This window comes from Macaca fascicularis, chromosome 4, assembly GCF_037993035.2.
Source record: "Macaca fascicularis isolate 582-1 chromosome 4, T2T-MFA8v1.1".
NCBI lineage: Eukaryota > Metazoa > Chordata > Mammalia > Primates > Cercopithecidae > Macaca > Macaca fascicularis.
In genome coordinates, this window is record NC_088378.1 from 32,194,735 (window position 1) to 32,219,351 (window position 24,617).

The window sequence follows — 24,617 nt, forward strand, 5'->3', positions numbered from 1 at the left end:
TCCCCAAATTCTCACTTTTAATACTGAAATGTTACAGTATTTCACTTTTTTTTCCTAAAAGTTAATAATAATGAACTAAACACAATCCATGCTGAGGAGTAACAAAGATTATTTATCTGTATTCATTTGTGTTGACCTTATACTTGGTTTTAATTGTCAGATTAAATATTTCCTAGAAAGAGGGAAAATATCATTTATCTTAACACAGATGGGAAAGGAGGCAATTTCTGTGGTACTATCAAAAACTTGGAACAAGCCGGTTTTGATCGACACATTAATAAATAATTACATATTATTTGCTTTCTTTGTAAGGCTTCTACACAACATTTTATGAATTTTTTGTTTGTTTTCTGTGTATTTCCTTGTTTATATTCTCAGAAACATTTTAATTCTTAGTAACAGTTTAATTCTTAGTTCCTGATCATGCTTTACTGGTCAGCAGAATGTACATTAGCTAGCTTTTTAAAAGATGTACTGCTTGAGTGGCAAATAATTTATGCTAACTGAAAAGCTAAACACAAAAACTCACCTGTAAGTCATATACTGGTAGGGAACCCTGCTACTAATGACTCTCTTGAAGATGAAGTGGAGGGGAGAGTGGGAGAGACTCAAGAACTCAAACTAATGAAGTAATGTCCTACTACAACACTTCTATTGCCATCCTTACACATTATACCACTAAACACTCTGATTTATCTCTCTGCCCTCACTGATTGATTCCAATTTGTCAACCATAGAGCTTCTGTTCAATCAACATTCTATAAGACTCTCCCAGTGTAACTTTTATTAAGCCAAATTGGTGCTTAATAAGGGGTTTCAATGAAATAGTTGTATTTCATTGAAGTTAGAAAATACGTAGACTATTTTTTATTTGTTAGGAAACACTTTTTATTCTTACAGAGTTTAGAATGTGATCAAAACCTAAGTCAAAATTCTGTGCCATGATACTCAATAATTCTACATTTCCTATAGAATTAATTCAATTATGAGATTCTTTTTTTTTTTTTTTGAGACGGAGTCTCACTCTGTTGCCCAGGCTGGAGTGCAGTGGCCGGATCTCGGCTCACTGCAAGCTCCGCCTCCCAGGTTTACGCCATTCTCCTGCCTCAGCCTCCCGAGTAGCTGGGACTACAGGCGCCCGCCACCTCGCCCGGCTAGTTTTTTGTATTTTTTAGTAGAGACGGGGTTTCACCGTGTTAGCCAGGATGGTCTCGATCTCCTGACCTCGTGATCCACCCGTCTCGGCCTCCCAAAGTGCTGGGATTACAGGCTTGAGTCACCGCTCCCGGCCAAATTATGAGATTCTTAAGCACTGAGACTATATATGTGATTTATTTGGCATTTGTCTTTATTGAATACTAACATAGTAACACACACTTGCCTATTACCTCATTAAGAACTCAATAAAGGCTGCTAGCTGATTTTTCAATGAAGTTGCAAATAAACCCAGAAAGACTAAAAAATCTTAGTTCGAATGGACACTGTTGCTTTATCTTTGGTTTGGGGTGAGAGAAAAAAAAAATGATTAACAGGTAGGGGAATATAAACTACGAAGACACTCAGTCCATGTAGTAGGTAAAAGTCCGTTGGTACACAGAAATGTGCCCAAATTACATTTATCACAAACTCCAAGAGAAAAGAATTGAAACTTAGAAAACGTGTACAGGCCTACTGTCAGCAGTCTGAAATAAAATTCCCTTGAGTTCAATAGAAATAATTATTAACTATGCAAATGATTCTGCTTCCTCCTTGATCCTTTTCAAATTCTTAAGATGAAAGCTCCATCAAAAGCAAACTCCCCGAAGATTTACTCCAAAGAGCAGTGACCAGTACCCTACTCACTCAACACACGAATTGCCTAGGAAAATAAACTGAGAAAGCTTTATGGAAAGAACTCTCATCGCATTTTTATTTTAAAAACAAACTGAAAGAAAAATAAATAAAATGAAAAAAATCACTCTGACAAAAACAACTGCTGCACTTTACCATCCTTATAGAGTAGCTATAAGGAAACTCAGAAAAGGAGAAAATTAATAGAAAAAAGTATTTGGCATAATGGTGTACAGAAGTGGATCAAGAAGAGTTTCAGTAATAATATGAAGTCACAGTGAATATTCATATTAGATTTAAAAACCATAATTTTTCTACTATTCTTAAATAAACATAGATACTATCATTGTTTAATGCTTTTCAGCTTTGAAAATGTACGTCTTAATGGACTACATGAACAATTCAAATGAGTATCCAGTTTCTGGTTGCACCACAATATACTATCTGAAATAAGAACATCTAGCACTCTTTTGCTCATTTAGAATTTAAATATGTACCAGACATCCTGAACACTGAATCACCTGAATTATAAGTAGGTACTATGAATGAGAGGAGACTCCAAATGTTTCTTTTATCATACTCAAGGGGAACAAAGTAAAATTTTTAAATAGATTTGGAGACTCCTCCAAATTTGACACATTTGGTATCCACTGGCTGCACAGGCTTTTTAAAAAATATTTAGGGGTTTGGGGGTGGGGGAAAAATTAGTATGTGATTCAGTGTGTTCTGAAATGTTCATTATATTTCATTTTTTAGGAAAACATAGCCGTTTAAATTACATCCTCCAAGATAACTCCAAACTTCCTGTCAAGATGACCGGTTTTCACAATAGAAGAAAAGGGATCTCAAGTCACCATTAAGGAAAAGGATCTTTATATGAATTCATGAGCCTGAGCGCTGTGCTAGGAAAACTAGTTAAAAACCAATACTGCATGATATTAAACAGCTTGCTGAAGGTCTCAAGCTAGAAATTCCATGGCCTTTAGCCACCAACTAACGAAAGTATTCATAAAGTGTTTTCCAATTCCCAAATGACCTGGCTTCTTACATAAAAACACCAAAAAAAAAAAAAAATGGATTTAATTCTATGTGCAAAAGGATTCGAGTACTGGAATAGAATACTGGTCAGATCAATATTATTTTTCAAGTTAAAAAATATTTACACTAAACTGAAAAGTCACCCTTAATAGTCCACTTGAGAAAGGAAAGAGTCTGGTTTAGATACTACAAAAGCAACTGTCATCATCACTTCCTTTATGCCAGCAAACTTGACTCCATCTGTAGGTGAGAAAAAATATCTGGTTCATCGCTCATCCCCTACATATGCCAGGGTCAGTCCCACTCCTCTGGTTTCAACTCAATTTTATTTGTTGATTTTGAGAAAAGTACTGAATTTCTTCATGTAAATACTGTGCTAGGTGCTGAAGCAAACAAAGATGAACTAGACAGGCTCTGATAGGACATAATCTATAATTACAGTAAAAGCAGAATCTGAAAAGTTCTAATAGGTTTTGACTGCTTTCCTTCTCCATATGCATAGTAAATAACTGATATAAAGCAAGTGATTCTATGAACAGTTCACCATTGACCAAATAAGCTATGATCCTACTGATTACCTATGATTCATACTGTTACTTGACTTAGTATGGTAACACCCTTCTCCAATAGTGCAATATTCCAAACTCTGTATGTCCTTCAAGATTAAGTTGTACCTTCTCTTGACATTATTTCCTCAGTCACTATCTAACTGAATGAAATAAAGAACTATCTCTGAGTAACACTGTTTATGCTCTGGAGTCTTGTGTACAAAAGCTGTCTACTGGACATACTAGTTGTTTATCCAATAACCAGTGATGTGTTATTTGCTTTTCTGTTTGTTTTTTTGATAGTTGTGGTAGGTCCTGCCCTCTTTACCCCTAAATGGATAAGATCAAGGAAGCATGTAGTTATATTTCTCTCCTATGACTAGGAGGTGGGCCTGGCTTAGGATAGAAGCCAAAATCTTAGACTACAAAGTGAAGAATTGGAAAGAACGTAGATCTTCAATGACTTGATCAACAAACCCCAAAGCCTATCCTGCATTACTCAGTCACAAAAGTTAGTAAATATTCTTACGTATAAGCTAGTTTATATTGTCTTAACGGAAAGTAGTGACATCTGTCTGAGTTTCTTATGATGTTAAACACCGACTCTGAATAAGACTGGATAACTACCCTGAGTAAGGTTAGGTAATGTGATTGATACTAATCCCCATTTATAGCGGGCACTATTATTCATTAGGAACAGACTAAAATACTAACTAAATACTTTTGTATCCAGAGCATTTTGATAATGACTAGTAATTGACACTACAATTTAAAGCTCAAGCCATTAACAATGACAAACCAAAAACTGTGCTTTCAAACTGAAGTACTTAAAATGTAATTGTGGTTTCACAGGTAAAAATGATAGATATAAAAATATAACAAACAATTTGGAATAGAAATTGAGTGTGAGGTGTGGAAATCAGAGAATTTTATAGAAGTTTACTTAGGTCAGCTGGTTCGAGATGTAAGTGGGTCTTCGATTTAGACAGATGGAAACGGACAGAGGAGACCACAACTGAGGTGAGGAACGGCAAAATATTCTGTAGCATAATTAGACTACAAAGTTGGTGCTTTCAGTTTGAAGCTTATAAACATGACTTCAACTTGTATTTCAAATTTTTTACACTTCAAGTTTGTAAAACATTGAGCAAAAATATCAGCTCTTCATCTCGTCTCTATAAAAACTTCTTAGTCAATAAAGATTGGTCTCCATAAGCTGAAGACATTATCATTATTCAAAATGATCAGGAAGCAATGCTAAAATCATAACAAAGTAAATTCTGTTTCTCCGTACTTTTTTTTATTCCTCTGGCTGTGGGAAAGCATAGATCAATACTCTTCAGCATGAAAATTTTGCAGTGAAATTTTCATTTGTAACAAACAGCAACAAAAAAGCCTTAAGCGTGCCCTGTCACTTTCAGTTTAGGAGAAAATGCACTAATAAACTCTTACCCTTGGGTCATCTTTGACAACAGGCAATACCATGCCAGCTCTTATTAAAGACTATTCATATCACTGCCCCAAAAATTTCCTTTAAAATTACCATCTTTTGTATCCATGTAACAGGATGTCAGCTTTAAAAGTGCCAATGAGAGATAGGACCTGTCAGCACAGTTAATTCTCAGCACTGTTTCAACACCAGGACAGCTGACCCCCGAGGGTATGTTTTTGGTAGTAATATTTATTTGGTGGTTATCTCTACAGACAAGAAAACTTATTCCTCTATATTGGTTTTCAAATAAAACAGCAAGCAAAGTATCACTTGTAAGTATTAAATATAGAACAACCTAAAATGTGTTGAAAGAAAAATAAAATTGCCAAAACTAACAAAACATATTTCTAAAATGATAGCAGACTCTGGATAACAAATTCAAAATGCCATCATCTTTAAACTCAACCTTTCCAACATAAAAATCACAAAACTTACGGCAGGACTTTCTTTAAAAAAGGAAAAATAAGGCTGGGTGCAGTGGCTCATGCCTGTAATCCTAGCACTTTGGGAAGCTGAGACGGGTGGATCACAAGGTCAGGAGTTCAAGACCAGTCTGGCTAACATGGAGAAACCCCCTGTCTACTAAAAATACAAAAATTAGCTGGGTGCGGTGGCACGCACCTGTAGTCTCAGCTACGTGGGAGGTTGAGGCACGATAATTGCTTGAACCCAGGAGGGCAGAAGTGGCAGTAAGCCAAGATTGCACCACCGCACTCTAGCCTGGGTGACAGTGAGATTCTGTCTCGAAAAAAGAAAAGAAAAGAAAAAAAAATAGGTCAAATTTTTCAATGAAATTTAAGGATCCTCTTTTTTATAAATTTTATTGAAATAATTATTAATTTAACAAGTAATACTGCTGGAACAGCATTGTAACATAGTTGTCTCCAGGTAAAGAAAACCAGGCTTCGATAAAATAATAAAATCTACTTATCAATTAAGATAAACAAAAGAGATCTAGTAATGACAAAATGATTCTCTTTTAAAACGAACAGGCTGAAAATGTTTGCACAAAGGAAAGAACTATACATATAAGGGGAGCACCTGGATAAAAGCATCAACAGGTCTTCTACAATCTTTTGAGAAATACATCAGGAGTGACTTTTCTGGAAAAAAATGTATTATACATAACTTATTCAAAGGAATTCTAGGTACACTATTTAGGTGCCATCTCCTTCACTGGTTGCAAATTGTGAATGCATATATGGTAAAGAAGATCCAGTGAGCATGATAATTCAGTAGCACACCCACAATCCTGTATCCATGGCATATTAATCATCCTGAAGATTACCCAAGGACACCTTCAGGCTTTCAAACTTAGGCTCAGGTGAGAGAGATGCTGGAATGGGACTTGACAAAGATGCATGTGTGAACATGTGATAAATTATTTCTCTGCCTAAACACGGGAGTCAAATACTATCATATTTTCTTAATTGAAGCTGTGATCTCATGAACTTGTACAGGTGATATGAGCTGACTATGGAGACATCAGAGAAGTTACACTGAAAATAGTCATATTTAATCTATAAAGTTTAAAAAACAATGAGCCATAGAGTCTTCCAAGACAGAAGTTTACAAGAGGTTGATAGCACTATCCAATAATGTTAATGTGAGGGAAAACTGTAGTGGAAAAGAATGAGCTCACCACTAAGAATCAAGAAACAATGGGTTCTATTCTGGCTGTCAATCATTAGATTTAATTTGCTCTGGGTAAATTATCATAAAGTCTGAATTTCAAATTTCTTTTCATTAAAAATATCAAAGGTTAAAGTATTAAAAACAAGACAATATTGAATAATATATGTAAAAGATATTTGATGCCAAGCATTATAAAATATATTGACTAGAATATGGACATATCTCCTATTTTCCTTCCAGCCCATAGGCCTCGGCACGTGCTGTGCTCTCTGCTTGCTGGTGTTTCTTTCTCTTGCCCCTGACCCAACATCCATACTCCTAACTGGGCAGTTTTCTCTGAACCTTCAGATCCTTACTCAAAGAAAACCCACTTGCAAATGCCTTCCATGATATGTTTACAGTCTCAGCCCCAGTTTAGATATTTTTGCTAAGGTCTCTCACACTTCTCCTTGAAGAGACTTAAACAGGTTACGATTATTTTCATTTGTGTTAATATTGATTGATGCTTGACATCCTACTCAACAGAGCTGCTTTACCTCTAGATTTTCATATGGCTTAAGTCTCCATTTTTTTTTTAAGCTTTCAGCTCAGTTGTTGCCTTCTCAGAGTGGCTTTCCAGAACGCCTTAACTAAAATATCAATTTCCATCCTTTTGTGTCTCTTTTTCCTTCACAGCACATACCGTGACTTGATAACTACGTTTTCAACACCTGTCTATATAGTCTGCCTAACGTAACTCAATATGATGCTCCATGTGGATAGGGACGTTGTATTACATTTACAATCGTATCTCTAATATCTACAACCTACAACAGTGCTTAAAATATAGGAGGGACTCTATACATCTTAAATGAATGTAATATGTGTTTTGTACTTGTATTTTTCCAGTATTCACTACAAATATGTACTGATATGTCATAATCCCTGACATTCTTCTAGTAACTTTAGTATCCAAGAATATTAGTGAGGACTGTTTGGTAGTTCTAACTTTCTAAGATTCTATAAGAGACATGCATCAGTGAAAATTCACTATTGGATTTTAATACCAATAAAATTTGTGAGACTACATGGAAATAGAAACTTGGACCTTGACATCATTGCCACAATGCTTCGAAGAAAGGTAGTATCCGCAGAACTGTTTTAAATAGAAAGAACTAGATCTAAAGTTAAAATACAAACGAGGTGATGACAATGTGGAATAAGGTATGTGATATATTTAGTCCACTTAGAGCATTATAAAATAGATTTCCTTTAATGCCAAACACTTATTAGAAACTTCAAAAATTTTACAAACTACAGTCTTAATTTTACCTTCACACATTGTGAGAAATTTTATGATGACATATTTTTATAGTAACTTGACATCAGAAACACTATGGTTTAAAAATCAATCAAAATATCTACAGAGTTGCTTTTGTTCTAATAAAGTCATGCAATTTTGTAAATTGAAAACAATTTTACCTTACCTCTCACAATAAGTTGAGCAAAATTGGACACACCGGAACCTCGTTCTGACTGAGTTACACAGCGATACAAATCCTGGTCAGTTTTTGTCACTTCTTGCAATCTGAAGGAAGCGGCAAACCTTCTATGATTGATGTTTTTAGTCTGGGCTACTGGTATATCTTCTCCATTTCGTCTCTGCAAACAGAAACCAATCTTTAAAAACAGGTTGTTACCCTTTTCATAAATCTATAAAGCATCTTAGCAAGGAATATCTGTGATAAATTATTCTTGTTGCAAAAGATCCACAAATTTTTTCCACTGTCATTCAATCTGGAAAAGGATGTAAGTAAATAGTGGTATCCTCTAAAGCAGTGATTCTCAACTTTTTTGGCATAAAGGACCAGTTTCCTGGAAGACAATTTTTTTATGGAACAGTGAGGAGATGATTTTGGGATGAAACTGTTCCACCTCAAATCATCAAGCATTGGATTCCCACAAGGCGCTCACAACCTAGATCCCTTGCATTCACAGTTCACAGTAGAGTTCGCGCTCCTGTGAGAATCTAATGCCACAGCTGATCTGATAGGAGGCAGAGCTCAGGTGGCAATGCTTGCGCACCCACTGCTCACCTCCTGCTATGTGCCCTGTTCCTGACAGGCCACAGACCAGTACTAGTTTGCAGCCCAGAGGTTGGAGACCCCTGCTTCAAAAGGTGTAGGGTTGACACTATGGTAGTAATCTCAGTTCTCCATAAATTGCTACTACACCAGAGTAAATGAATTAACAGGAGAGTTAATAGGTCCAAGGCAAATGATTCATTGCCCCCATGCTCTCAGAGTAATATATACAAGCTTCTTTTAGCCCTTAAGCTGTACTGCCTGTGCTGTAGTACGTTTGTCCCCACCAGAAAAGGAAGAGCATTGCCTGTGCATCTCTGTATTCCAAATGTGTAGCATGTGCTGGACACAGATAATAAACTAATGATGAATAATTTAGAGTCAAACCAAAATCTGTACTCTTTGCAAACAACTCTCTCTTTGGCATGAATGACAGCCAATTTATACGTTTTGGAGAATTAGTCAAAAGAGCCTAAACTTTAAAAGTATACCTGTCAAATTTCAAAATGAAATATTGGAAACCATATTTATCATATCAGCATATCCCAGACAAGAGTAATAAGCATAAACTAATAGGAAATGACCGAAAAAAATTCAACTATAAAAAATTTGTAACTTCTATATGTTCAAAGACATCATATATAAGGGGGAAAAAAACAAGTCACAAATGGTGATAAGGTATTTGTCAAGGAAATGCCCATCAAGAAATAAATATCCAGGGGGGCGGAGTAAGATGGCCGAATAGGAACAGTTCCAGTCTCCAACTCCCAGCGCAAGCGAGCGACACAGAAGACCGGTGATTTCTGCATTTTCAACTGAGGTACTACTGGGTTCATCTCACTGGGGAGTGCCAGACGATCGGTGCTGGTCAGCTGCTGCAGCCCGACCAGCGAGAGCTGAAGCAGGGCGAGGCATCGCCTCACCTGGGAAGCACAAGGGGGAAGGGAATTCCTTTTCCTAGCCAGGGGAACTGAGACACACAACACCTGGAAAATCGGGTAACTCCCACCCCAATACTGCGCTTTAAGCAAACAGGCACACCAGGAGATCATATCCCACGCCTGGCCGGGAGGGTCCCACACCCACGGAGCCTCCCTCGTTGCTAGTGCAGCAGTCTGTGATCTACCGGCAAGGCAGCAGCGAGGCTGGGGGAGGGGCGCCCGCCATTGCTCAGGCTTCAGTAGGTAAACATAGCCGCTGGGAAGCTCGAACTGGGTGGAGCTCACAGCAGCTCAAGGAAACCTGCCTGTCTCTGTAGACTCCACCTCTGGGAACAGGGCACAACTATACAACAACAAAAGCAGCAGAAAACTCTGCAGACGCAAACGACTCTGTCTGACAGCTTTGAAGAGAGCAGTGGATCTCCCAACACGCAGGTTGAGATCTGAGAAGGGACAGACTCCCTGCTCAAGTGGGTCCCTGACCCCTGAGCAGCCTAACTGGGAGACATCCCCCACTAGGGGCAGTCTGATACCCCACACCTCACAGGGTGGAGTACACCCCTGAGAGGAAGCTTCCAAAGCAAGAATCAGACAGGTACACTCGCTGTTCATAATATTCTATCTTTTAGAGCCTCTGCTGCTGATACCCAGGCAAACAGGGTCTGGAGTGGACCTCAAGCAATCTCCAACAGACCTACAGCTGAGGGTCCTGACTGTTAGAAGGAAAACTATCAAACAGGAAGGACACCTACACCAAAACCCCATCAGTACATCACCATCATCAAAGACCAGAGGCAGATAAAACCACAAAGATGGGGAAAAAGCAGGGCAGAAAAGCTGGAAATTCAAAAAATAAGAGCGCATCTCCCCCGGCAAAGGAGCGCAGCTCATCGCCAGCAACGGATCAAAGCTGGACGGAGAATGACTTTGACGAGATGAGAGAAGAAGGCTTCAGTCCATCAAATTTCTCAGAGCTAAAGGAGGAATTACGTACCCAGAGCAAAGAAACTAAAAATCTTGAAAAAAAAGTGGAAGAATTGATGGCTAGAGTAATTAATGCAGAGAAGGTCATAAACGAAATGAAAGAGATGAAAACCATGACACGAGAAATACGTGACAAATACACAAGCTTCAGTAACCGACTCGATCAACTGGAAGAAAGAGTATCAGCGATTGAGGATCAAATGAATGAAATGAAGCGAGAAGAGAAACCAAAAGAAAAAAGAAGAAAAAGAAATGAACAAAGCCTGCATGAAGTATGGGATTATGTAAAAAGACCAAATCTACGTCTGATTGGGGTGCCTGAAAGTGAGGGGGAAAATGGAACCAAGTTGGAAAACACTCTTCAGGATATCATCCAGGAGAACTTCCCCAACCTAGTAGGGCAGGCCAACATTCAAATCCAGGAAATACAGAGAACGCCACAAAGATACTCCTCGAGAAGAGCAACTCCAAGACACATAATTGCCAGATTCACCAAAGTTGAAATGAAGGAAAAAATCTTAAGGGCAGCCAGAGAGAAAGGTCGGGTTACCCACAAAGGGAAGCCCATCAGACTAACAGCAGATCTCTCGGCAGAAACTCTCCAAGCCAGAAGAGAGTGGGGGCCAATATTCAACATTCTTAAAGAAAAGAATTTTAAACCCAGAATTTCATATCCAGCCAAACTAAGTTTCATAAGTGAAGGAGAAATAAAATCCTTTACAGATAAGCAAATGCTTAGAGATTTTGTCACCACTAGGCCTGCCTTACAAGAATCCTGAAGGAAGCACTAAACATGGAAAGGAACAACCGGTACCAGCCATTGCAAAAACATGCCAAAATGTAAAGACCATCGAGGCTAGGAAGAAACTGCATCAACTAACGAGCAAAATAACCAGTTAATATCATAATGGCAGGATCAAGTTCACACATAACAATCTTAACCTTAAATGTAAATGGAATAAATGCTCCAATTAAAAGACACAGACTGGCAAACTGGATAAAGAGTCAAGACCCATCAGTCTGCTGTATTCAGGAGACCCATCTCACATGCAGAGACATACATAGGCTCAAAATAAAGGGATGGAGGAAGATTTACCAAGCAAATGGAGAACAAAAAAAAGCGGGGGTTGCAATACTAGTCTCTGATAAAACAGACTTTAAACCATCAAAGATCAAAAGAGACAAAGAAGGCCATTACATAATGGTAAAGGGATCAATTCAACAGGAAGAGCTAACTATCCTAAATATTTATGCACCCAATACAGGAGCACCCAGATTCATCAAGCAAGTCCTTAGAGACTTACAAAGAGACTTAGACTCCCATACAATAATAATGGGAGACTTCAACACTCCACTGTCAACATTAGACAGATCAACGAGACAGAAAGTTAACAAGGATATCCAGGAATTGAACTCATCTCTGCAGCAAGCAGACCTAATAGACATCTATAGAACTCTCCACCCCAAATCAACAGAATATACATTCTTCTCAGCACCACATCGTACTTACTCCAAAATTGACCACGTAATTGGAAGTAAAGCACTCCTCAGCAAATGTACAAGAACAGAAATTATAACAAACTGTCTCTCAGACCACAGTGCAATCAAACTAGAACTCAGGACTAAGAAACTCAATCAAAACCGCTCAACTACATGGAAACTGAACAACCTGCTCCTGAATGACTACTGGGTACATAACGAAATGAAGGCAGAAATAAAGATGTTCTTTGAAACCAATGAGAACAAAGATACAACATACCAGAATCTCTGGGACACATTTAAAGCAGTGTGTAGAGGGCAATTTATAGCACTAAATGCCCACAAGAGAAAGCAGGAAAGATCTAAAATTGACACTCTAACATCGCAATTAAAAGAACTAGAGAAGCAAGAGCAAACACATTCGAAAGCTAGCAGAAGGCAAGAAATAACTAAGATCAGAGCAGAACTGAAGGAGATAGAAACACAAAAAACCCTCCAAAAAATCAATGAATCCAGGAGTTGGTTTTTTGAAAAGATCAACAAAATTGACAGACCACTAGCAAGACTAATAAAGAAGAAAAGAGAGAAGAATCAAATCGACGCAATTAAAAATGATAAAGGGGATATCACCACCGACCCCACAGAAATACAAACTACCATCAGAGAATACTATAAACACCTCTACGCAAATAAACTGGAAAATCTAGAAGAAATGGATAATTTCCTGGACACTTACACTCTTCCAAGACTAAACCAGGAAGAAGTTGAATCCCTGAATAGACCAATAGCAGGCTCTGAAATTGAGGCAATAATTAATAGCCTACCAACCAAAAAAAGTCCAGGACCAGATGGATTCACAGCTGAATTCTACCAGAGGTACCAGGAGGAGTTGGTACCATTCCTTCTGAAACTATTCCAATCAATAGAAAAAGAGGGAATCCTCCCTAACTCATTTTATGAGGCCAACATCATCCTGATACCAAAGCCTGGCAGAGACACAACAAAAAAAGAGAATTTTAGACCAATATCCCTGATGAACATCGATGCAAAAATCCTCAATAAAATACTGGCAAACCGGATTCAGCAACACATCAAAAAGCTTATCCACCATGATCAAGTGGGCTTCATCCCTGGGATGCAAGGCTGGTTCAACATTCGCAAATCAATAAACATAATCCAGCATATAAACAGAACCAAAGACAAGAACCACATGATTATCTCAATAGATGCAGAAAAGGCTTTTGACAAAATTCAACAGCCCTTCATGCTAAAAACGCTCAATAAATTCGGTATTGATGGAACGTACCTCAAAATAATAAGAGCTATCTATGACAAACCCACAGCCAATATCATACTGAATGGGCAAAAACTGGAAAAATTCCCTTTGAAAACTGGCACAAGACAGGGATGCCCTCTCTCACCACTCCTATTCAACATAGTGTTGGAAGTTCTGGCTAGGGCAATTAGGCAAGAGAAAGAAATCAAGGGTATTCAGTTAGGAAAAGAAGAAGTCAAATTGTCCCTGTTTGCAGATGACATGATTGTATATTTAGAAAACCCCATTGTCTCAGCCCAAAATCTCCTTCAGCTGATAAGCAACTTCAGCAAAGTCTCAGGATACAAAATTAATGTGCAAAAATCACAAGCATTCTTATACACCAGTAACAGACAAACAGAGAGCCAAATCAGGAATGAACTTCCATTCACAATTGCTTCAAAGAGAATCAAATACCTAGGAATCCAACTTACAAGGGATGTAAAGGACCTCTTCAAGGAGAACTACAAACCACTGCTCAGTGAAATCAAAGAGGACACAAACAAATGGAAGAACATACCATGCTCATGGATAGGAAGAATCAATATCGTGAAAATGGTCATACTGCCCAAGGTAATTTATAGACTCAATGCCATCTCCATCAAGCTACCAACGAGTTTCTTCACAGAATTGGAAAAAACTGCTTTAAAGTTCATATGGAACCAAAAAAGAGCCTGCATCTCCAAGACAATCCTAAGTCAAAAGAACAAAGCTGGAGGCATCACACTACCTGACTTCAAACTATACTACAAAGCTACAGTAACCAAAACAGCATGGTACTGGTACCAAAACAGAGATATAGACCAATGGAACAGAACAGAGTCCTCAGAAATAATACCACACATCTACAGCCATCTGATCTTTGACAAACCTGAGAGAAACGAGAAATGGGGAAAGGATTCCCTATTTAATAAATGGTGCTGGGAAAATTGGCTAGCCGTAAGTAGAAAGCTGAAACTGGATCCTTTCCTTACGCCTTATACGAAAATTAATTCAAGATGGATTAGAGACTTAAATGTTAGACCTAATACCATAAAAATCCTAGAGGAAAACCTAGGTAGTACCATTCAGGACATAGGCATGGGCAAAGACTTCATGTCTAAAACACCAAAAGCAACGGCAGCAAAAGCCAAAATTGACAAATGGGATCTAATTAAACTAAAGAGCTTCTGCACAGCAAAAGAAACTACCATCAGAGTGAACAGGCAACCTACAGAATGGGAGAAAATTTTTGGAATCTACTCATCTGACAAAGGGCTAATATCCAGAACCTACAAAGAACTCAAACAAATTTACAAGAAAAAAACAAACAACCCCATCAAAAAGTGGGCAAAGGATATGAACAGACATTTCTCAAAAGAAGACATTCATACAGCCAACAGACACATGAAAAAATGCTCATCATCACTGGCCATCAGAGAAATGCAAATCAAAACCACAATGAGATACCATCTCACACCAGTTAGAATGGCGATCATTAAAAAGTCAGGAAACAACAGGTGCTGGAGAGGATGTGGAGAAATAGGAACACTTTTACACTGTTGGTGGGATTGTAAACTAGTTCAACCATTCTGGAAAACAGTATGGCGATTCCTCAAGGATCTAGAACTAGATGTACCATATGACCCAGCCATCCCATTACTGGGTATATACACAAAGGATTATAAATCATGCTGCTATAAAGACACATGCACACGTATGTTTATTGCGGCACTATTCACAATAGCAAAGACTTGGAATCAACCCAAATGTCCATCAGTGACAGACTGGATTAAGAAAATGTGGCACATATACACCATGGAATACTATGCAGCCATCAAAAAGGATGAGTTTGTGTCCTTTGCAGGGACATGGATGCAGCTGGAAACCATCATTCTTAGCAAACTATCACAAGAACAGAAAACCAAACACCGCATGTTCTCACTCATAGGTGGGAACTGAACAATGAGATCACTCGGACTCAGGAAGGGGAACATCACACACCGGGGCCTATCATGGGGAGGGGGGAGGGGGGAGGGGGGAGGGATTGCATTGGGAGTTATACCTGATGTAAATGACGAGTTGATGGGTGCAGCACACCAATATGGCACAAGTATACATATGTAACAAACCTGCACGTTATGCACATGTACCCTACAACTTAAAGTATAATAATAATAAATAAATTAAAAAAAAAAAAAGAAATAAATATCCAGAATATGTAAAGATCTTCTATAGTACAATTAGAAAAAAAAGATAACTCAATCAAAAAATGAATAGGGTATAAGAAAGAGAAAATGTGTATGTCTAACAACCATGAAATGAGATTGTCAATCTAAATTTTAAAACTTCTATATGACAAAGACAGCAAAAAGGACAAAGAAAACCCACAACCCTGAGAAAGAATTGGTCATGATCCACAACCTCGTTTCTTGTTGGTGAAATGCTAACTACCCCTGATATCTTTCATACTACTTGAAATATCATTTCATAGGGCTGTATATGGGAAACAAAAATGGTAACATTCCTGTTGGAAGTATAAACTGCTAGAGTGATTTTAGAAAATGATTTGTTACTATCTAGTAAAGTTGAGGATGCATAAACCTCAGGACCCGGCAATTCTACTTCTAGGTTTCCACAAGTGAACCACCAGTGTATATGGGATCAAGGAGATATGTACAAGATGTTGAACTCTAAATTATCTGTGATTGTGAAATATGGAAAATATCCAAATATTTCTGAGTAGCAAATAAATAAACTGAATTTTATTCATTCAATAAAATATGATGGGACAGTTAAACTAGGCAAAGAAAACCCAGCAATGTATTGGTAAAATTTGGAACTGTTAGTTCTCCAACAAGAAACATGAAATGGCATTTTGTAGTATTTGTCCATTTCTGTGGTGTAAATATTCCACTATAGCAACTTCAGTTTATCAGTGTGATATCATTCAAAGTTCCTGAAAACCTAACAAATTTCTGGTATTCATTGGTTTCAGCATTCCACTAATTAGTACTACATGTATGCATGTTTAAATGTTAATTAAAAAATTCCTTAAGAATAAGATGACATGAGACAAGAATATAAACTGTTAATTTCTATTAAATTACAGTGGTGGTACATTAATGGCCATTTTATTGTTTTCTATGATTTTTTGTACATTTGAAAATATTTATATTTTTAAAGTAAATAATAAAGAGGATACTCTATTGTTTTAATAATTTTCTAAATCCTAAATACACTATACCTTTAAATACCCTTCTCCATATCTTAAATCATGCATATGCATATTATATAGTAAATACATATATGTTTCTGCATATGCATACAAAAATACCTAAGGACATCAAATCCAAATTAGGATTTTGCTATTTTTTATTCATTGCTTTTGTTAATTTTTCTCTGCTTACCAACCTATTTCATGATTTTTGCAGCAAGAACCCTGCTCATTCCCTTGGATAATAAGGAACTGGAAAAGCAGCTTATATTCAAAAGCTCTTCAATATAAATCCATAAAATCAGCCTAAACTCTTTCCCTACAAACCACATACACCAAAAAAAATCATTAAACATGCAAACCTCAGACTGCATTTTTTTTTTTCAATTAGCACATCATTTTCATACAATCTTCCTAATGGGAAGGCCCACCATGACTCCCTGCTCCTTACTTTTGTTATACAACCTCATCTGGGCTTCCTCTAGCTTATCTTACCAGGTGTGTTCTCAAACTGTCTCCTTGCTCCCTGCCATATGTATTTCTCAGTTCTTCTGCAAGACTAGCCAATTCCCACTGCCTGTACTGACTTCCAAATTCTCTTGCTCATGTCCACACCCACTCAAGTCTTTTCACACTATGCCTTTCAAAACCCTTCTCTTGTGAAGAGATTCTGAGTATCTTTAATGTTTCCTTCTCAATAATCATTATTCCATCTTTTCACCGCAATGGGCGTTCCTCTCACAATACTTCTATCTCAAAGGAGGGTACATTTTATAGTACCGTTCACCTTCTTTCAGGGAGAGCCACCATTTTCCTGGTTCCTAACTTGAAGACAACTCTTCCACTTTCCCACTCAACCAACTCTCACCTTTTGGAATTCCCAGCATGCCCACATATCATTCCCATCACTGGGAATATTCACAGACTAAATTATCCTCCCTAACCAGTCCTGTGAATATTCCCATTGATCCTCAAACTCACTTTGGCCTCAGTGATCCCCAACAGCCTCCTTTACCACCTTACAAAATCCAAGTTCCTGTTCTGGTGAGTTTCCTCTCGAAACACAACAGCCTGTGCAATTCAGTCTCTCACTCCGTCAATCCTCTACATTGGCAGTGAGACCTTATTTTGTGACCCTTTACTTTACAGCAGCCATTTCAAAGAGACATTCTCTAGCCTGAAAGGGCTCCAGATTCTTTCAATTTTCTATTGTGTATGCATTGCCAATATTGAATTTGCACTATCTTATCAACTATTCTAAAACTACTGACATTTGCAGAAACTGGTCATTTGTTCTTAGAGAAAATGTCTGTGTTATCCAAAAATGGAGATTAAAAACTTGCACACATTCCTACTTGATTTCCACAGTGACCTGATCTATGGTATCTAGCTCCTTCCCCTCTGCCCCAAGTTCACATTCCATCAGCTCATATATACTCTTCCCTTTCTACTCCTGCTGACAGGGTCATGAATACTGCCTCAAAAACTGTATAAAAGATTATAAAAACTTATTAACTGGCTTTTCTATCTTAAATCTTTTCTACTATGATATATTTATAAATGTCTTTTCATCTGTTTGTATACTGAAATCATTCTGAAGGTAGGGTTTCATGTCTCATATATATATATATATTTTTTTTCCTCCATAAAATTTAATATATATTATCTTTATTTAGTGGGTGGCTCAAGTACTTTGTTAAAATGAATTAAATTCACTGAACATTTTAGAGACAAGAGTCACATAAATCCTCCTTAGGCTTTTGTAAGTTACAATAAAATACATATTAATCATCAATCTAAATTAATAATAAAGGGAGGTTACAAAAATATTGAATTTCAAGGACACCAAGAGATCATTGACACCAAGTTATTTCAGAAGTAATTAATTATACCACAACTCAGAGAGGCTGAGGGGTATACTTAAGCTCATCCAGTCAAGATATCACCAAGTTGATATACATGATGTTTATATGTGTGTATTAATATACTAATATAACTATAAATACATATGCTTATATAGGATGTATATTATACAACTAATGAGTACAAAAGACTTATGTAATATTTATTTCTTGAAATAAAATAACAAACAAAATTAACAGTCATAATATTCAGGTTTATCTTCAATAGTCATTTAATAAGCACCTCCATGTACCTTATATTATGTCAGCTGTTACTGGTTCTGTGGCTTCTCTTTCTTATGAACTTTTGTGATACAGTCATATCCAATTAAAGTTAAGATTAAAAATGTGATGCATAGTCTGTTAGCAGGACTAAAACTCAAAACTAGGTTTGATGACCTAAAATCCAGCAGACTTTCCTCTAAACTAAACCAAAGCTGTTATGTTCATTTTGATTACAGTTCCTGTCCAACAAATTGATTATTTGGTGTTGAGGTTTAATCAAGGCATTGCTCCAATGGGCTAATATAATCTATATTAGACACTGCTTTCTTTACTTGGCTTCCAATAATTCATTAGAGCTAAAGGTAACAATTTAAAACATATACATTCTAGAAGTCAAAAATAACTTTTCCTTTTAAAATCCAAAATAATAGGTCTTTTCCTGATTACACACCATCAACTTATCAGAGTAGGCAGTGCTAGTGAAGGACAATGTAAGAAGTAATGGTAAATTTTCTCTTATGAAGCAATGTTTGCATATAGTTCTCTGCCTCTGTTATGTTTTTCAGTTATAGGCTCTTTATTCTGCTTTGAGTTTTTATATATGATTTCTCCATTGCAAATATATATCCAACTCTGAGAAGTACTGAAAAATGAATCACACAAATATATGATCTAAGGGATTATAACGTAGCACTACTTTTTTTCCCTACTTCCCACTCTGCCCCCCAATCCATCTCAGGCTTCTGTATTTATTTTTTCTCCAATACAAGCTCCTGGATAAAACTTGTCACTCACCAAGTAACCCTGGGCAAGTCACTGTAATCCTCAATGTTATCACTCCTCTCCTCAACTACAGTAAGCTTCACCATGCACAGTGCATGCAGTGTTCATTTGACACGTTCCATTCCTAGTGGAATATAGTGGTAATAATGGTTGATTCTCCAACATCTATTTCAACCAGCCAGGGTATTAGCCAAACACCTTGCCATGTGGTCTATAGAACAGTAGCATCAGCATCAACTGGCAGATTGTTACAAATGCAGAGTCAAGAGATCACTTTAGATATACTGTATCAAAATCTGCATTTTAACAAGATCCCTAGGTTATGCATCAAGATGTTACACGTGGAAACACACTGGGCCATCAACACTAGGTTAACGTGAGTCTTCTTTCCATTAATAGTGACATGTTTTAAAAATGGGGTGTGTGTCCATATTCTGGCCAAGGAGGTATAATAAGAATTCAACAGCCCTTCATGCTAAAAACGCTCAATAAATTCGGTATTGATGGAACGTACCTCAAAATAATAAGAGCTATTTATGACAAACCCACAGCCAATATCATACTGAATGGGCAAAAGCTGGAAAAATTCCCTTTGAAAACTGGCACAAGACAGGGATGCCCTCTCTCACCACTCCTATTCAACATAGCGTTGGAAGTTCTGGCTAGGGCAATCAGGCAAGAGAAAGAAATCAAGGGTATTCAGTTAGGAAAAGAAGAAGTCAAATTGTCCCTGTTTGCAGATGACATGATTGTATATTTAGAAAACCCCATTGTCTCAGCCCAAAATCTCCTTAAGCTGATAAGCAACTTCAGCAAAGTCTCAGGATACAAAATTAATGTGCAAAAATCACAAGCATTCTTATACACCAGTAACAGACAAACAGAGAGCCAAATCAGGAATGAACTTCCATTCACAATTGCTTCAAAGAGAATAAAATACCTAGGAATCCAACTTACAAGGGATGTAAAGGACCTCTTCAAGGAGAACTACAAACCACTGCTCAGTGAAATCAAAGAGGACACAAACAAATGGAAGAACATACCATGCTCATGGACAGGAAGAATCAATATCGTGAAAATGGCCATACTGCCCAAGGTAATTTATAGACTCAATGCCATCCCCATCAAGCTACCAATGAGTTTCTTCACAGAATTGGAAAAAACTGCTTTAAAGTTCATATGGAACCAAAAAAGAGCCCGCATCTCCAAGACAATCCTAAGTCAAAAGAACAAAGCTGGAGGCATCACGCTACCTGACTTCAAACTATACTACAAGGCTATAGTAACCAAAACAGCATGGTACTGGTACCAAAACAGAGATATAGACCAATGGAACAGAACAGAGTCCTCAGAAATAATACCACACATCTACAGCCATCTGATCTTTGACAAACCTGAGAGAAACGAGAAATGGGGAAAGGATTCCCTATTTAATAAATGGTGCTGGGAAAATTGGCTAGCCATAAGTAGAAAGCTGAAACTGGATCCTTTCCTTACTCCTTATACGAAAATTAATTCAAGATGGATTAGAGACTTAAATGTTAGACCTAATACCATAAAAACCCTAGAGGAAAACCTAGGTAGTACCATTCAGGACATAGGCATGGGCAAAGACTTCATGTCTAAAACACCAAAAGCAGCGGCACAGCAAAAGAAACTACCATCAGAGTGAACAGGCAACCTACAGAATGGGAGAAAATTTTGGCAATCTACTCATCTGACAAAGGGCTAATATCCAGAACCTACAAAGAACTCAAACAAATTTACAAGAAAAAAACAAACAGCCCCATCAAAAAGTGGGTAAAGGATATGAACAGACATTTCTCAAAAGAAGACAGGCATACAGCCAACAGACACATGAAAAAATGCTCATCATCACTGGCCATCAGAGAAATGCAAATCAAAACCACAATGAGATACCATCTCACACCAGTTAGAATGGTGATCATTAAAAAGTCAGGAAACAACAGGTGCTGGAGAGGATGTGGAGAAATAGGAACACTTTTACACTGTTGGTGGGATTGTAAACTAGTTCAACCATTCTGGAAAACAGTATGGCGATTCCTCAAGGATCTAGAACTAGATGTACCATATGACCCAGCCATCCCATTACTGGGTATATACACAAAGGATTATAAATCATGCTGCTATAAAGACACATGCACACGTATGTTTATTGCGGCACTATTCACAATAGCAAAGACTTGGAATCAACCCAAATGTCCATCAGTGACAGACTGGATTAAGAAAATGTGGCACATATACACCATGGAATACTATGCAGCCATCAAAAAGGATGAGTTTGTGTCCTTTGCAGGGACATGGATGCAGCTGGAAACCATCATTCTTAGCAAACTATCACAAGAACAGAAAACCAAACACCGCATGTTCTCACTCATAGGTGGGAACTGAACAATGAGATCACTTGGACTCGGGAAGGGGAACATCACACACCGGGGCCTATCATGAGGGGGCGGTGAGGGATTGCATTGGGAGTTATACCTGATGTAAATGACGAGTTGATGGGTGCTGACGAGTTGATGGGTGCAGCACAGCAACATGGCACAAGTATACATATGTAACAAACCTGCACGTTATGCACATGTACCCTAGAACTTAAAGTATAATAATAATAAACAAAATTTAAAAAAAAGAAAAGAAAATATAAATTAAATATGTATCTGTACATTGGGGAAAAAAAAAAAAAAAAAAAGAATTGGTCAAGTTATCCTAAAAAGGTTTCCTCACTTCTAAGGAGACATACAAGGAAATGGGTTTCCTTTGCTTTTGCTTACTGTCATGCCTAAACCTGGAAGACTTATCACCATGAGGCAGTCCAATGTAAGGGATATGCTGACACACTTAGGATGGCATATCAGGTAGAGAGACAGAGGAAGTTATTGATTAGATCTCTGAAATGACACCAACAATTATTACAGCCCATTTCTCTTTGGACTTTTTGCTAAATGAAATAATACATTTGGTTTTCTATTACTTTCAGCTTGAAAGTATCCTAAAAGAAATATGGTATAATTAAAATACGCTACACTTTACTTCAGTCTCTTTTCAAAGTTTGAGGAATAAAATTAATCTAGTTTCATTTCAGACCAAAAAGAGCCACACTGACAATACATGCCAAGATTATTTCAAGCCTACTGACTTGAAAATAATCAAATTACACTTATTTATAGGTTTATTTCTTCATTGACTTTCCTGGGAACATAATGATATATGATTCTCTCATCTTCTTAAAATTGTAAGACTTAGAAAGAACCTATTTTCTGATGTTTGGTATTTAGGTCCCCGTTGAACAGCATCAAGAAGACTGCATATGAGTTGTCAAAATTAATGCCAAAGTAAATTTGCACAACTATGACCAAGTGAGGCTGACATGAAATTTACAATAGTCCAGCCAAATTAATCCCAAGGACCTGAGAGTTCCTTACTGGAGTTTGTCTGCTCTATAAGAGTTGTATGAAATTTTTTCAGTCTCACAGGATGATAAAGATATTATCATCATCACAGTCACTATTATTGAAGAACAAAATAATTCTATAATTCTAGAAACATGAAATAATTTTGAAGACAATTTTAAAGATTTCATAGAAAACTTAATTTAAAAATTTCTAAAATTAAAAATACTATGTTATTATTTTGAGAGAAGCACTTATTCTTATTTATGGTCATAGAAATTATTATACTTATTTCAGTAGAGTAAGTAAACAGTGTTCTCCTAGAAAAAAATACACTGAAATGACAATAATAACACCAAAGTACTGACTTTCTGGCAATGGAAGGATGGAAGAAGGTAAATGGTATTTGACAGAGATAGAAAGAGGTGGTGAATATTATAATTCTGAAATAAAGCAGGGTAAAAATATGCTGGAGATAGCAAATACTAGAATCAGAATTATTAATCAAGTATAACAAAAAGTAAAGTCAGCCATTAAACAAGAAAAGGAATTTCACCCTAAGAAGCATGGGTATCTTTGCAACAGGGAGAAAAGGTGACCAATAAGAGGAGTCACAAAGACAGAGCACATGTAAGTAGACAGAACCATGTCTGCTGGGGATGACACCCAGGTTCTAGCCCTGAAGCAACTGTTTGTGAGCTGAATAATTTCTCATTACTTCTCAAATTTCTACCTTTTCATCTAACATTGGAGATATGTATTTGTACCTGCTTATTCAACAGTGACAATGAGAATACTTTATGAGATTACTGTGTAAAAGTATTCATAGCAAATACTGATAATCACAATTTATGAAGATGATAATCCGAACAATATCTAAGCAAATAATCTGTTTGATAACTGTGTCAGTCTTCTGATGTGTGAACTTGCCTATGCTACAATCTCTAGCTATTTCATTAAACACCAAACTAGGTGACCCTGTGAAGGCATTTTGTGGATGGACTTAAAATCCAAAATCTAGTAAATTAGATTATCCTAGATAATCTGAGTGGACTGGATTAAATCAGTTAAAAGGCTTTAAGACCAGAGGGGAAGCTTCTCTGAAGTAGAAGAAATTCTACTAATGAACAACACCTTCAATCTGAGCATGCCCTACCCAAGGGTTTGCCCTACAGACTACAGACTTGCCTGGCCAATCTGCACAAGCACATAAACCAATTCTGTGCAGTAAATCTCTTCAACTTTGTAACTAAAATCCTACTATATACAATCTTATAATTATGTAGAGAGATACACACACACACACACACACACACACACACATACACACACACATATATATTTCAATACAATCATATCTATCTCCTACTGGTGTTCTGCTTTACTTTCTTGAAGCCTGAGGGATAGAGATGATTTTAGGACCAGAAGTGCTTCTAGAGAATCCGATTTTTATGGATGAACTTTCTGATTTGATTCTGATTCTGGGTTTACTGAAATTTATTTTTCAATCTGATTAGATTTAAAGGTACCTATAACCTTTCTTGCCAGTGGCAAAGAAGACACTACTAGTCCATGACATGATGTAGCAGTAGAGGCATGTAAAATATCACTATTAGATATATTCCTAATCAAGTATCTATAGAAGGCAACGTTTTGGTAACCATGTATTTGCTACCTTAGAACATTTTAGTCAAACAAAGAAACATAATGGGATTGGCTGGTTGCTTCACACTGCACTGTAGAAAGCAGAAATGTGAAGCATATGAGTCCACAA

General features: G+C 37.1%; 1 protein-coding gene across 26 annotated transcripts in view; it reads right to left on the reverse strand.

The window, feature by feature from the left end:
* Positions 1–24,617, reverse strand: part of PTPRK (protein tyrosine phosphatase receptor type K) — a 565,022-nt gene that overhangs the window by 249,176 nt on the left and 291,229 nt on the right. For all 26 annotated transcript variants that reach the window (XM_005551791.5, XM_074037021.1, XM_074037018.1 and 23 more), the window contains exon 6: positions 8,010–8,184. In XM_005551791.5, coding sequence (XP_005551848.1) covers positions 8,010–8,184 — 175 coding nt within the window. The remainder of the gene's footprint in view (positions 1–8,009; positions 8,185–24,617) is intronic.